Raw genomic sequence first — 16,021 nt, forward strand, 5'->3', positions numbered from 1 at the left:
ACACTCAATCAAAACCTGTAGAGGAGAAAGCATGCCACCTAGGTTTAGCCTAAGTTGTCCACGTGCCTCCCCAGGCTCTGGAGCGACCGTTAGCTATGATAAGTCACATTCCAGTGTCCTCTGCCTCATTCTTAACCACAGCAGATGACACAGAGCCTCAGCTCCCAGAATTTGTGGGGCTGTCCTAGGGTGAACATGTGTGCACATGAACCAGCCTGCACATCCTGGCACTGCCACTGTGCTGCCCATTATGACTGCAATGAACCCTGAAATGCCAAAGGGGTTGTGGTCTATAGCAAAGTGGGCCATGGTGCTGCTCATCTGCTCTCTTTTTAGTACTGTCACAGGCAGTATTAATGTAGGCCACAGACCTATTTGTGGCTCAGTGTTCTGTAGAGATTTAGCAGACTATATTTTTCTGGTTTTCCAATAGCCCAGCCTTTCTCCTAAACCCAGCTGTCCACAGAGCTGGGCCAGGACAGACTCAGGCGGCAGGATCCAACCTGTTTCATAATCTCTATTTCCCTCCAATCTCCAAGGCCTAGTGCCTCCTTCCAGGGGTCAAGTTCTTTCTCTGCAGCCCTGTCTGCTTCTCATGAAAGTAGACTTCTAAGAGTTTGCCTCTCTCCTCCAGTTTGCCAAATGTACCGTTCCAATCCACGACAGCCTGCTTTTGCTTCGTGTTCCAACTCTTGCTCCTCTTCAGCTTGGCTCTGTGCTCCCAAAGCACATCTGTGAAGTTCATTCCCATAAATATCCCCCTGGGTGACCTATAATTTAGATTTAGTTCTTTTCTTCTAATCATAGGTTGCAGCTTAGGCAGGCCCTTGCTTGGGCTATGTGGACCAATGATGATACGCCATTCTGTAGCCTTTCCTTCAGCAAGCATTTATTGAGTAACTACAATTAGCCATGCTCAGAGATGGCACAGGAGCAGACACAAAGATAAAACAGATTTGCTCTCCTCTCTTCCCTTGAAATCTCAGCTTCTCTTGCAGATAACAGAGACATAGGAGGCCACAGCAGGCAGATCATTTGAGCTCAGGAGTTCGAGACCAGCCTGAGCAAGAGCGAGACCCGCAAGACCCCGTCTCCACTAAAAATAGAAAGAAATTAGCTGGACAATGAAAAATATATAGAAAAAATTAGCTTGGCATGGTGGCACATGCCTGTAGTCCCAGCTACTTGGGAGGCTGAGGCAGGAGGATCGCTTAAACCCAGGAGTTTGAGGTTGCTGTGAGCTAGGCTGATGCCATGGCACTCTAGCCCAGGCAACGGAGCGAGACTCTGTCTCAAAAAAAGAAAAAAAAAAAAAGATAACAGAGACATAGACAAAGTCTATTACAAAGTCATACAGCATTCCAAAGCATGAATGTTTGTGTCTGCCTCAAATTCATTTGAAATTCTCACCCTCAAAGTGATGGGATTAAGAGGTGGGGCCTTTGGGCAGTGATTAGGTCCTGGGGGTGGAGCCTTTGTAAATGGGATTAGTCCCCTTATAAAAGAGGTCTGAAAGAGACCCCTTGCCACTTCTACCATGTGAAGATAGAGTGAGAAGACAGCTACCTGGGAGGAAGCAGGCCCTCACAGACACCCAGCCTCCAGAACTGTGACCTATACATTTCTGCTGATTATAAGCCACCCAGTCTGTGGTATGTTGTTATGGCAGCTTGAATGGGCGAAGACACAACATAACACATGCTGCTGCATAAGAAGTCAGACATAGGAGAGTGGACATTTGATTGATCTTGAGACATGAGCAGGAGTGTATTTGCTAGGGCTGCCATAACTAAGTACCACAAACTGGGTGGCTTAAACAGCAGAAGCGTATTGTCTCACAGTTCTGGAAGCCAGAAGTCTGAGATCACAGTGTCAGCAGCTTTGGTCCCTTTTGAAGGCTGTGAGGGAAGATCTGTTTTATGCTTCTCCCCTTGCTTCTGGCCTTCCTGGCCTCAGCTCTGCCTAAGGTAGAGTAAGGAGGCAGGGTATCCGAGAACAGGACATTTCAGAGTGTCTGCGCAAATCCTCCCTGTGTCAGATGGCGGCACAGAGGTCGAGAGGGCCTTGGCAGGAGCCAGAGTTTGGCTCCCATCCCAGCTCTGTACCCTTGGGCACATCACTCCAACTCTCCGCGCCTAGTTTCTTCCTCCATGAATTGACCATGAAACTGCTTTGCACGTCACAGACACTCACAAAACATGGTAGTGTCATCCCTGTGACAAGTCAGCCCAGAAAACTTTGATTTGAAAAAAAAAAAAATCAAAAGGTAGCATTCAAACTGTAGTGAAGGATGTTTGACTCCCAGCTAGGATCCGGAGTGAGCTGATGGAGAAAAGATTAATTGCAGAAAGAAAACATCCATTTAAGTATCTATTTCCTTTTAAATGCTTGCTCTAAAAGAACTACCTTCTTTATGAGTTCAGGTCTTTTGAGTGTGGCAATTTGTACAGCAGGCTATATATTTTATAATAAAAGGGATTTGTAAGAACTGGCTACTCTTGGGCCTTGGTCCCTCACAGCAGATGATTCAGATCCGTGTTGGGCACATGATGCCCCTTGGGGATGAGAGGCAGCCAGTGCTGGGCAGTAACCAAGGGACACCACCGGCCTCGGGGCAGAGCCCGCAGACACCTCCTGCTGGAATGCAACAACTGAGGTCACCGGCAGGACAAGCCACAGAGCCTGGAATTATTTTAGCAGCTCATTTCCACCTGATAGCGGGAAATGAATGGGGCACATTGGGTGTATGTGTAGAGAGAGAGAAGGAGACAACACGAAAGCAAGACAGAGCAAAACACTGAGTGCACTGTTGCAGATTCGGTCTTACTTTTGAATAAAATCCTAAAGAAGTCAGTAAAATTCATATAAAGATATGTTTAAAAGGTTACCAGAAAACACAAAAATTTATAACAGTGGACCAAAATAAATATAGTAATCCATATAAGTCAATGTACATATGTAATGTGATTCCAATAAATAAATCAAACATTAAAAAAACAACAATGACTGAGCACAGAGTGACAGTTAGAGGCAGAAGTGAGCCCAGTCAGAGTGCATCAGAGCGAGAGAGACAGGCAAAGACAAAAATGCAAAGATAATGCTTTGGCACAGATTAGAGAAGACCCAGGTATTAAGAGAAGAAAAAAGATATCTATTCATTTTATTCAAAAAGATATAGAAGAGAGAGAAACAAAGTATAATGATAAAAAGAATATTATCAATATTATTATTAAAAGCCTAACAGGTCTTAGAGTATATGAAATTCTTTCCACGTACCCAAATATGGGCCAATTTGGAGGCTTCTCATCCTGTCCCTGCCACTTAGGGACGTGTGGCCTTGGTTAAAAGTCACTTAGACTTTTCATGCAGTTTTCTCTTTTATAGAAGGGGACTGCTCCCGTGTGCCCAGCCGCCTCCTCTTGAGGGGGGTGCAGTGGGGCCCCCCACTCTCTATCTCCATGGTTCTTTCTCAGTGCTGCAAACTACAGCTCAAGAATTGAATTTAACTTCCCAACAGGTTTTGTTCTACCCCCGCAGGGATTTAAATATAATGTTTTAATTCCTTGCCAGCATCTGAAAACCAGGAGCTACTACACAAATATCTGGATGTTGGGCTTCTTTTGCAAAATGGGCAGATGGAGCAGAGCTCGTCCCTGTGATGCCCTTTAGTTGGGCTTGCTTGCTCCAGTTCACCACAGTCCCCATCACTCCCTATTACCTGCCCCACACCAGATCACTTCATTCATTTACCTGACTTCCCTGGCCCCTGGGCTTTTTATGTTTGCAGCCCTTGTTCTGTCTCATCCACATGCGTCATTGCTGGCAGGCCAGTCTCCTGTCACAGAGGCAGAGGATGTGTCTTGTTCACCCCTGGCTCATAGTAGGTGCTCAGGAGATGTTTGTTGAACTTACCATGAGATGACACTACATGAGAATGACAAGAAAGGAGAGAGAACAAACATGAGGGAAAGTCGGCGATCGAGACAGCCACCACTTTGGCCAGGCTCAGAGCCACGTTCAAGGATGCAATCATACACACTGGCCGGCTTGCTGTCTTCCCACGGCTGAGCTTGCTGCTTCTAATGCCTCGCCCGGCTCTGAGGGGAGACACTGGATAGAGAGGGACAGGACGTGGACACCTGTGAGGAGTGGCAGTTTCACCTTCCTCTTACAAGCAAGAATTTGGAGATCTCCAGGCTGAAAGTGGCACAACAAGAAGCAAGCCCCTCGTGAAGGGTACCTGAGGAGATCAGGGCAGGGGTGACAAAGAGCAGAGAGGACGTCCAGGCTCTGTGGGAGGCGGGCGTTGTGTAGGCACCGACAGAGCAGGGCACTGCGCCTGTGTGTGCTGCAGGCAGCTCGCGTCGGGAGAGCCAGGCCTGTGTAAAGAGGCTGTGTTCGGGGAGGCAGTGTCGTGTGTAGCCAGAAGAGTTGGGCATCTGGGATCAAACCCTGGCTACATGCTGGCTGGACGTGCAACTTTGAGCAGGTTAACTGACTCTCTCTTGGGCCTGTTTCCTCTTCTGTAAAATGGGAACAATAAGGATATTCTCCTTATAGGGATGTTGCACGGATGAAATGAGATGATGCATGTTAAGTGCCTGGCACATATTTGCTTAATGAATAACACTATCTGTATTGTCATAGTTTCCTACAGCTGTCAGAACAAATTGCCACAAACTGGTGGCTTAACACAACAGAAAGTTATTCTCTCACAGTTCTGGAGCCAGAAGTCCAAAATCACGGTGTCTGCATAGCTACAGCGCTCTGGGCCTCTGGGGGAGAAGTATTTGCCTCTGCCAGCTGCCGGTGGCTTCAGCCATTCCTTGGCTCGGAGCTGCATCACTCCAGTCTCTGCCTCCATCTTCACATGCCTTCTCCTACACGAGTCTGTCACTTCTGTGTCTTAGAAGGACACTTGCCATTGATTTAGGCCCCACCTGGTAATCCAGGATGATATTATCTCAAGATACCTAATTTAATTATGTCAGCGTAGACCCTTTTTCCAGATAAGATCATGTTCACAGGTTCCAGGATGTAGACACATCTTTTGGGGAGGACACCTTTCAACCTATCATAATACCTAAGTACTGAATGCTTTGCATAAGCCAGAATTTTACATGCATTATTTGATCATTTGATGAAGCTAAATCTTGGAGGATAGCATTCCAGGTTCCTTGGGGCCTGATCCTGTTTTCCCAAGTGATAAGGGAGTGCCATAACCATGTGGGCTCCATGATTAGTGACCAAAAGAAGTGGGTGGACGCACATAATTTCTAGATTCTCTAGATTCCTTCCTTGGGCCTCTCCCTGTCCCCGATTTAGTCCACAGGACTCAGTCCTTTCTCTGCAAAAGGCCTGTGATGGACACTGATGTGAAGTCCAGATCCCCTTTCAAGGAAAGACTTGTCCCAGCTGCTGGGAGTATTGTCATCAGCCTTCAGCTGGTGGCCTTTGTGGATCCTCCTCAGTAGAGAGAGCTGCCTCCTGGAGATGACTTTTGTCCCAAGATGGGCAACGTCCAGTGACTGAGGGAGGCAGCAGTACAAAGGTCCAGTTGTTTCGGCTGAATGTGGGACAAGTCAGGTGGGCCATTTTAACTCCAGAGTTCCCTGTGGGGTTGGAAGAGGCTTCATAGGACTTGCATTGCAATGCCACTTCTCCCTCGGCCCACTCTGCTTCCTCTCCCTCCCTTCCATGAGTGCCGATTCCAAGGGCACCCCTGATAGACACCCTGACACTAAACTCCAAATCAGAGTCTGCTTCCCAGACACCCTAACCTGTGCCAATGTCTAAGGATCGTATGTTCTTGGGATCACACAATTATATGCAAAGTAGAAAACTTACTCCTAGTTTATGTATAGTGATTCTGTTTCCCAGAGGTGGCAATAAGCCATGTCATCTTGAAGTTTTAAATCATATTTAAAATATTTTGGAGATCTCTTCGGGGCTTTGCAGTCTTTCATTTTCCTATGACTTGTAACATAAAACATGAATCTAAGGGAATTCTAAAACTTTGAAATACTACGGAACCTGGAGACAGGAGCACCAGTTTGATAGTTGCTGAAAACTTGCTTGGTTGAAAATAGTGTTTTTAGGTTTCAACTGAATTCATATTTATCTTTGAATTTTTAATTAACTAATTTGATGAAGCCCACTAGATATTTAGCACTGTCTGTGAGCAAGAAGACAAAAAAGAATGTAAGACAAGGGGAGACGGGTTTGTTGGGTTGATAAAATAAGCTTTTGGAATAAAGCAGATCTAGGTTTGAATCTTGTCTCTAGTACTTGCTGTTGTTGGGCTCTGCACCTCAGTTTCCCAATCTATTAAATGGGAATAATAAACATATCTACCCCACAGAGTCTTTGGGAAAGTTAAATGACATTAACTATATAAAACATTTATAATTATAAACACAATAAATTGTTCATTATTATTATCTACTACCCAAGGCAAAACATATAAACACACACATACACCAAATAGTATACACTAAATACATTTTAGATTATTTGAGTCACTGCTTACAGAAAACTCATGAAAATTTGTACAAACTTTTAAAGAAGGGTCCCAGATATTTTTTCCTTATTAGAGAGAAAGCTAGTAAATTTCTGATACTAAAGGTGATATCTGATTGAAGACCTCACTAGGCAGCGAGGCCCGTGGCTCTTTGGGGAAGAACATTTCAAGCAGAGGGAAGGAAACAGCGAGTGCAAAGTTCTGAGAGGTCAGCTGGACGGTGTTTGAGGATGAGACAAGAGGAGTAAGCAGGGCAGTTGAGGTCAGAGAAACTGGCAGGGGGTCGGGGGAGAGTAGGTCTTGTAGGACCCGGTAAGTCATTGTGAAGACTTGGGATTTTGCTAAATGATTTGGGAAGTTGTTGGGTCTTGAGCCAAAGAGTGATATGGCCCTTGTTCCATATTCAAAGGATGCCCCTGACTACTGTGTTAAGAATGGAGTTGGGGCAGGCAAGGCAAAAGAATGAGACCCAGCTTTGGAGGCCACTGTGGTATCCCACGCTAACAGTGATGGCAGCTTGGATCAGGCATCACCACGGACATGGACTATGGTCAGCACCTGCTGTTTTTTGAATCCTGAACTGATAGGAATTGGTAATGTCTTGAGAGGAAGAGATGGGCTCAGGATGCCTGTGTTTTCTGTCCTGCACCACTGGAGGAAAATAGTTCTTTTAACTGAGATGGGGAGGCTGCAGGAAGGGCAGTTTTGGGAAGGAATATGAGGCGTTCATGTTGGGACCCATGAAGTATGATATAGCTTTGAAACATCCAACTGATGGCCAATTATTGAGGTGGCACTGAGTTCCAAGAGTCTAGCATTAGTGAGCAGTCTGGGCTAGAAATATAAATTTGGGAGTTATCAGCCTATATTTGGTATTTAAAATGATGACACCAGATGAAATCACTGAGGGAGTGGGTAGAGACAGAAGCAGGAAATTAAAGGGCAGAACTTGGAGACACTCCAGTGTTACGGGGTCATAGAGAACAAATAGCAAAGGAGACCAAGGAAGATCTGCCAGTGAAAAGGAAAGCCTGGAGTCTGGAAGCCAGGTGAAGACCTGCAAGTAGGGCTTTGGTGGCTGAACAGGAGTTTGCTAGGCCAGTGATTCTCAAAGTGTTGTCCCAGACCAGCTGCATCCACAGCAGCATCCGGAAACTTGTTAGGAGTGTGCAGAATCTCAGGTCCCCGTCCAGATCCACTGGAACAGAAACTGTGACCTTGAAGCCCCCCAGGGGATTCTGATGCACCCTAAAGTTTTAGAACCACTGCCCTCTTCGCAAAATTGCCTACACAAAATTATAAAGAGAATAAAGGAGGAGGAGGAGAGGAGGAAGTACTCTTTACTGGAAGAAAATATTGTTGGATACCCACCTAGCGCTCAAAGCAAACTTGTAGCAAATAGGTTCCTCAGAAGTCACCCCCTGCCCAACACCACCCCCCACACCCTCCACATCCCAGTTTAGAACCCTCTGCTAATCAATCTACCATGGCGCTTTGGACAGAGGGAATGGTGAGCACCAGGCATGCCACACATTCCAACGGCTCAAAAGAGGGGTGGTATTCCAGGGTTAGCATTACTGGGCTGAAACTACTGAGATATAAAGCTCATTCCACCCAAGTGTTTCCAAATTTTCCTCTCGGCTGTCCTAGGAGAATTGCACCCTCTTCCATTCTGGGGAGAAGTTAAAATTAGGGCCAGCCCTGCGGGGCTGACATGCCAGATGCCGGGAGGCTGTCCCCAGAAATAAGCTGGTTCCCACCGCGGATGGGCGGGGCGGGCGCCTCCTGTCCCAGCCCAGCGGAGAGGCTCCTGGAAGGCCTGCCCCTTCCAAGTGTCTGCAAGGGGTCTGGTCCCAAGCTTTAAAATCCTGAGAAGGCACTGCGTGCGGGCCTCTCTTCTCCCAGCCAGTCGTGGCCGGCCTTTCAAAAGTGTGCAGTTGTCTCCTCCCTGCCCCGGCCCCGTAGTCGCCCAGGACCAGCTGGCGGCGGTGTGACCCGCGGCTGCAGCTCAGCGCCGCGGCGCTCTGCATTCGGGCGCCTCCAGCGCGCGGCTCGGCTGCGGGAGCCGCTCTGCAAAGTTGGGCAGCTCCAAGCGCACGTTTTGCCTGCCTCTCTGGGTCCCCGGGTCTCCGGCGCCCCCGCCCCCCACGCATCCTTTCACCAGGAGCAGCCTGTCCCAGCGGGGTGGCAGCTTGCACCCCTTCCCAGCCTTTCTCCCTGAAGCGCGACCATGCTGTTAAGGGTCGTCCTCCTGGCGGTGCAAGGTAAGGCCTGAACCTGGGGACGCCCCCGGGGGGCGCTCTGGCGACTCGCTCTGGCTCCTGCTGCCCCGGATGGCCGGGCTGCCCGGGCTGGGCGGTCCGAGGGCGCCTCGCGGTCCCCCTCCGCCGCCGCTAGCCTCCCTCTCCTGGCCAAGGCGAGTGGGGTGGGCGTGGGGTCGCGCAGAGTGGGCGCCGGGAGTGCGTGTCGGGGGCTGTAGTAGCGCATTCCCCTCCCGCCCTTGCTGCACGCCCTCCCCACGCTTTCGCCAGCTCGTCTCCCCGGGGCGCCCCAGCCGGTGCAAACGCTCGCGGACGGGAGCCCAAACTGAACTGAAACTCGCTTTGTGCCCGCAGCCCTGCAGCTCGCTGGTGCCCTGGACCTGCCCTCTGGGTCCTGTGCCTTTGAAGAGAACACTTGTGGCTTCGACTCGGTGTTTGAGTTTTTGCCGTGGATTTTAAATGAGGAAGGTAAGGTGGCTCCGTGGAGAAGAGCCCTAGGTGAACTTTTGTCCTCGCTGGTTGGGCTTTTTTTTTTTCCCCACATGGATAATGTTATCTTGGAGTTAATTCCCCTCGGCAGGAAAAACGTGAGTCATGGATCCTCCTCCTAACCCTCAGCCGTGCTGCAAGGGATGGCCAAGGAAGAGACCCGAGGCTGTCTTTGTTTACCTGGCCTGTGGGCAGAACCTCTGAGAATTTGCTCCCCACCCCATTGCTCCTTAGTGGAAGAAAGAGAAAGAGAACAGCTAGTGATTGTCACCCACCAGCTGTGTGGCTCCTGCAGGTCATCAGCCTTTCTGGTCCTCAGTAGACATGTGTGAGCTGGGAGATTTGAATAGCACTAGTCCAGCTTTGCAGAAGTCGTTCCATAATTCTGCAACAGGAACTCAGTGCTAAGACCTCACGTTTACCTTGTGACTGATAGTGTTTTTGCTGCATGATTTCATCCTCGCTCCTGTTTATAATCCAGCACTGGACAAAAGAGGAAACTGAGTCCACTATGGAATGCCTGAGGGCACTCAGCAGGTGGACATTGGTCACTGCCTCACTACACCATATTGTTTGGGTCCCAGGGAGAAAGCGTAAGTGTGAGGTCTTCAGAAGTGTCTTCTTAACTTCATTTATATAAAGAGAAAGTGGTTCTCAGTACCCAAGGGCAGGCACTGGGTGTCTTCTCCTTCCCTTTCTCTCTCCCTTGTGTCACCATCATTTAGAAACCTGATGCCCCAGACCATCTGGACTGGAAAATAGCCTCCTTTAAAAAACACTGCACCATAAATGAAACCAGCTAAACCTCCTTCCCCACTCAATTGATCTGGAGAAGGATGGAGCCCAGAACCTCTGGTTAGATGTATGAATTTGTCTCCACAGCTCACTCTGCCCCGCGGTTCTGCTCAGGGTTTTGTATATGTTAGCCTCTCTTACCTTTACAAGTGCATAATGTTAGCCCCATTTTACAGAGGAAGAAATCTCAGTCTTAGAATATTCAAATGGCTGGTTCATGTCACACAGGTGTCACTGAGTGGCCAACTCTGAGCTGTCTAGTTAGGAGAAGAAACAGGAAGGAACTAATTCAGTAGTAATCTTCATTTATCTCCAACAATTGCCAACTCTTGCCCACTACAGTGTACTTAGGGGTAGCTAGGAAGGGGCAATTCCTGATTTGTTATCAGAGGGATTCCTACCTTGCTGATGGCTTTAGGAAAGCCTATTTAGTGTCACCACCCCACCTTTCCCTGTTCTGGTTGTGGGGGAAGCATTTTGGGAGATGGCCTTGCGTATGCCACGAGACTGGCTTTGGAGAGCATTATTCTCTAACACAGTGCTTCTCAAACGTTACCTGCATCGGAATTACCTGGTGGGTGTGTTAAGATACAGGTTGCTGGGCCTCACCCACTAAGTGTCTGGTTCAGGGGGTCTGAAGTGAGGCCTGAGAATTTCTAGCAAGTTCCTAGAGGCTGCTGCTGCTGCTACTAGTCTGGGGGTCACGCTTTGAGATCCCATGACTTCCACAGTGTATGTTTACACACATGCACACACACAAACACACACACATATACCCTTCTGTACTGTGGGTCCTCAGCAGAGCCAGGGCTGGGGTGAAGGAGCCACTTGCATGACCCTGAGCATGAGCAGCTCCTGGCTTGCCTCACTGTAGTGCTGGCCCTGAGAAAAGGAAGCTCAAAGCAGTCCCTGAGCCCCCACCCCCAGCCCTCTGTCAGGATGGGGGCCTCTGGGTCAGTGGGCATGCCACAGCCTGCTGAATGCAACCGCCTCCCAGACCCACAGGAAATGCTCTCTGCTGAGTTGGCACCTCTGCCCAGCATGGCGGTTAAACAGTCCTCCTTCAGGGAAAACAGGAAGATGCTGATAGGAAAAGGTGATTACAGTTTAATAGTATAATGAAGGCACTGTGGCTTTGCTTTTTGCTTTCTTTCTAACAGCCACTGCTTTCTGGCTCAGGATTGGCACTACTGGCTTGGCTGGAGAAAGTTATTTCATTCTCCTCTGAGCTCTCCAGGGTGGAGCAGGCAGGTTAGGCTTCAGTTGTTACAGATCTGGTTTTTCAAAGGCCAGAACTTGGACATAACGGTCCACTCCAGACTCCAGGGCAGTGTGCCGGTTGCTATGGTTGCCTGCTGAGAAGCCATCACCAAGAATTTCCTCTATAAACCCATTTCTAGGTTGGTAAATTAAAGATAATAAAATTATTCCAGGCTGAAATCTGGCAAGCTGTTCACGAGCCTCTCTGCAAATTGATGTCATCTTGCCGCAGAAACCCTTTGAAACTGGTTCCATCCACCTCCATGTGTTGGACCCACCACAGAAAGTTGTGGGTTTCAGAGAATTTCGCCTACAAGTACTAGGAACACAAATGGCATTTCCTATATGTCCTTGGTCAATATGTTAATTCACAGGGGAGAGAAAGGTGCTAAAGCCCAGTGAAGGGAGTTAAGTTGGAAAACAATCTGCAAATTAGAATTTCATCACAGGAGGATCAAACATGGGGGTAGGTGTAAAAGTCACCTTGTCTCTATATATGTCCCCTCCTGCCTGAAATTCTATTTGAGATTCACTCCTTTGGTTTATTTGGAATATGAAGTCCCTAAGCATCTCTGATTACAGTTCCAGTGTCCCTCGTTCATGGCTGTTTTGAAATATGCTTTGTCTCCATTGGACACAGGATCAGGTAAATTTCAGCCGGACAGCGTATTATGTCCGGAGGGTCCCCCCAGGCAAAGGCGGTTGCAGTGGTCCAGGTGACCACACACTGCAGTCCAGCTTTGTCTTTCGAGTTTTGCCAGCGGTTGCCCTGCTTCCTTGATTTCCCTCTATGTTTTTTGTAGAATATTTGTATTTTCCTGACATCAAGAGAAATGAGATTATATCAGACTCAAATTTGAACTCACTTCTATATCTTAGATTTGAATTAAATCCAGGAAAGAAGGGATCTATTTTATCCTATAGAAATCATCTTCCTTCATTCATTTATCCTATAAAAAAATTCAGCTGTGATTGATTCATTCACAGTTCAGAGAATCTTGGAACCCCTTTGAGTGATGGTGCTCCACTGAATTGAGACTGTTCCTTCCGTTTTCCTAATGCCAGCTGTGGGGGCAGGAGCCCTTCGGCTGAGGATTCTTGGAGACCATGCGGTTGGGCACGTATCCGAACAGTCACAATTTAAAAGAGCCATTGAGTGGAGTTTGGCTTCACTCTCATTTGGGGGCATTGTGGCTTAGCATCTTTTACCTGACCCTATGAGGAAGCCATTGGAGGAACTTAGGAAGGAAGGAGGGGAGGTAAAACCAAATTCAGATGCTGCTCCTTAACGATAAGTTTGGAATGCTAAGCCACCTGGGAGGGGAAGGCAGCTGCGGAAAGGTGTCAGGTTAAGATGAGGTAAAAAGGGAAATTGAAAGCACTTGTAGGGAAGCCCAACATTGCTTTTCCACAGTAGGGGCTGGGGTGTGAGAAATTGCCTAATACAGGAAAAGTCTGGATGGTTTTTGTATCTTGGAGCAAGTGATAGCATCTGAGGCAGGCAGGCTTCGGGGCTGGACGTAGCCAAGGGGTGGGTCGGGCGTGGTAGAGTATACTGAAATCACGTTGTAAGTGCATGTGTGTCTCTTTCTGATACCCCTTCCTTCACCCAAACTCGTCCCTTCTCTTTTAAGGACACTCTTGGCTACTTGGCCATCTGCGTTTCGGTTCTGCACTCAGTCATGTGCCAGTTATTATTAACAGTGATAAATCCCGCCTGGTACTTCTTGAGGCCCAGCTGGAGCCACAAGTCTGGCCAGGACCCCAAGGGGAATTCCTGGGAGAGAAGGGCTAGTCCTCTCCTTCCTGTAGATTACAGCTCCTGTCCTGACTTTGGGGGGCTGATTCAACATCCCACCCTCACATCACAAAGTTCATAAGGCAATTCTTGTCTTCAGGGGCTGCTTGATCCTGCATGGTCCCTGCTGGTTGTTCTCTTTGGAGCTCTCTAAGCAGAAGTGCAATGCCCCACTGTGTAGAGACTGGAAACCAGCACAAGTCTGGGGGGTTCCTTGGATGCCTCTGGGAGAGATGGTCTATGCCAAAAATTAGGCCAAGTTGTCCTACAGTATCATGTGCCCTTCCCTGGTGCTGCCCTGGCTACTACTACTGTCCTGTTGAGCATGGCTGTCATGTGCTGTGCCCAAGAACAGCCTGGCTTCTCCCTGGCTCTGCCTGGAAGCCCAGATCCTAGAGCTGGGCCTTGGGGGTCATCCAGTGCAACCTCCTTATGCACAGAACATGTCTGGGCAGCCCTGGGGTGGGGCCTCATCTCCTTGGCTCTCCACGGGTTCTTTCCTCCAGCAGTGCTGCCTCTCTGTGAACATCCCTGTCTCCCCTGAGACCTGGACTCTGCAGCTAGCTTTGTTGTGTTGGAAACTCTTCATCAGAGAGCTAATTATATTCCAGACATGTGGAAGAATTCAGATTCCAAAGATGCAGCGCTTTGGGCCTAGCAAACCCACAAAACACTACTTATTATGCCATACCGAGTAGCATTTATTCACTCTTTCAGATGTGTAGGGATCCTACCTGGCTGTGATCTTCAGCATATAGAAAAGGGCGTGGCACATAATGGATGCTCACTATATATTTGTCGAATGAATGAATTCCACGAATGAATCCAGTATTAGATCATGAAAATGTTCTTATGCATTTTCCTACATGCTCCTGGTTCATTCTACCCCTTCAAAGGTAGTTCCTTATCATGAGCAACAGCTTAAGCCTAGGGGTTAATACAAACTCTGGAGCTGGACAGCTCGAATTAGACCCCAGGCTCTGCCCTTTCAAGCTGTGTGGACTTGAGCAAGTTATTTATCCTCTCTGTATCTCAGTTTCTTTGGCTATAAAATGGAGATAGTAGAGGTACCTATCTCATAAGATTGTTGTGAAGATTATAATACATTTAACACATGGTGAGCACATTATATATATATATATATAACATATATATATATATAAACTGATGTTATTCTTACTCTTAGTGTTACTAGATTAGTATTTTATCAACATTATAAACATGACAAATAAACATTAATTCTTCTAATTCAGACAGCTTTCCAACACAGCTCTGGGGAGATAAGGACAATGTAATTTTCTTTTGCTTATAGTTTTGCCATTTCTCCTCATTTGGCTCTAGTGTAAGCATCGGTGAGCCTCTTCTCACTTTTGTGTGCCTGAACGAGGTGTGGATATGAAGTAATAAGACTGAGTTTCACACTTAGCATATGTACTCCCAATGAAGTATACTTTTTTCTTTATAAATTACTGGGTTTTGCCAGTAGTGCTTTGCTTTCTGCCTCATCAGTCTCCCACCCCAGCTGGTGGTTCCCCACTTCTCTGTCCCTTATAGTTGGTACCTCAGCATCAATCGGCTCCATTATTGGTGGTGCTGGTGCCTTCTATGAGACCCCCAGCTAAACTGATCTCTCATCCTCTAATCTCTTGGGCAGGTCTTTAACCCTTGGCCTCCTTGTCAACCAGTCTGTGTCCTCGAGTTCCCTCGTGTGAGCCCTCCACTTGGGACTTAACCTGCCTGGGTAGTGATATCTGCCTGCTCCTCCCTCTTTGACTGACTTTTCTGGATGTAGAGTCTGTCTGACTAACGTCCTTTTATCAAGGCCAACACCCAGTCTGGGCTCCTCCCTAGTTGGATTAGACTTGCTGAATGGGAAGTTGCTACCCAGTTTCCAGCCTGATCCCCAACAAGACACCTGGGGATTTTTAGGATGTTTCCCTTCTCATAATTGCAGAAGTCAGACAAGGTCACAATATGTTGGAGAAAAAAAATAATTTCTTGTCATAGGACTTTATGCTTTTGTTGCCATCTTCAAACCTTTTAGCCTACAGTTACCATGTTTTGTGACTTGCATCTTAGGATATAGTATTCATAAAAAGTTCTGGTTCTTAAAATAGCAGAAGCTCTTTTGGTAGGTCACCCCAGCACCAATCCCACCTGTCTCTCTTGTTAAACTATATTTGGTTTGTAAGGGTGAAATCCATTTATGTTAATAGAGGTGATGGGCATCTCAATAAGCAGAGCCAGTGGGCAGCTGAACATGTCTTGGGCAGCCTTGCTGGTCAACCCTGCTTTTCACATCTGACAACTATCCCAGTACTCTCCCTCAATTTTTTTATGCTTGTCCTAATCAACTAAATCATATAAATGTATTTATGCATTCAGGTCTAGGTTGTGTTCAATTCAGGTCTTGGAGTGTTTCGTTACATATTCAGCTATTTACCTCTCTGTCTATCTTAGAAGAAGGTAGTGCATCACACAGAATAGATTGCTAGGAGGAAGTTATTTAGGAGTAAGGAACTGTCGCAGTATATCAGAAGTTTCTATCATATGAACAACCTTCTGTTTCACCTATGCAATTGGTCTCAGTCCTGGCTGGACATTAACAACCACACAAAAAGTTTTTTTTTTAAATAGCCATGTCCAGCTCCTACCCCAAGAGACAGTGATTTATTTGACCAGAAAAGGGGCCAGACTTGGCATTGATAAAAAAAAAAAAAAAAAAAAACACATTAACAAAGAAACCTACTCCCTAGGTGATTCTAATGTGTGTCCATAGCTGAGGACTATGCACTGGGATGCCTACCTACTCCCTGGCCCCTCCAGATGTAAGAAAGAAGAAATGCCCTCTTGTTAATCGTCCTTTGATGATTAGCAGTTGCCCACAGGGTAAAGTGC

The 16,021-nt window shown here is 47.3% G+C and overlaps 1 protein-coding gene across 2 annotated transcripts in view; it reads left to right on the forward strand.

Annotated features, from left to right (window-relative positions):
* The first annotated feature begins 8,169 nt into the window (after window positions 1-8,169).
* The window catches only part of MAMDC2 (MAM domain containing 2), a 153,091-nt gene continuing 145,239 nt past the window's right edge, over window positions 8,170-16,021 (forward strand). The window contains exons 1-2 of one of the 2 annotated variants that reach the window (XM_045562422.1): window positions 8,170-8,784; window positions 9,136-9,249. In XM_045562422.1, coding sequence (XP_045418378.1) covers window positions 8,751-8,784; window positions 9,136-9,249 — 148 coding nt within the window. In that variant the 5' untranslated portion in view covers window positions 8,170-8,750. The remainder of the gene's footprint in view (window positions 8,785-9,135; window positions 9,250-16,021) is intronic. The other variant, XM_045562423.1, reaches the window with a different exon arrangement.

The sequence above is a fragment of the Lemur catta genome, chromosome 10 (genome assembly GCF_020740605.2).
Source record: "Lemur catta isolate mLemCat1 chromosome 10, mLemCat1.pri, whole genome shotgun sequence".
NCBI lineage: Eukaryota > Metazoa > Chordata > Mammalia > Primates > Lemuridae > Lemur > Lemur catta.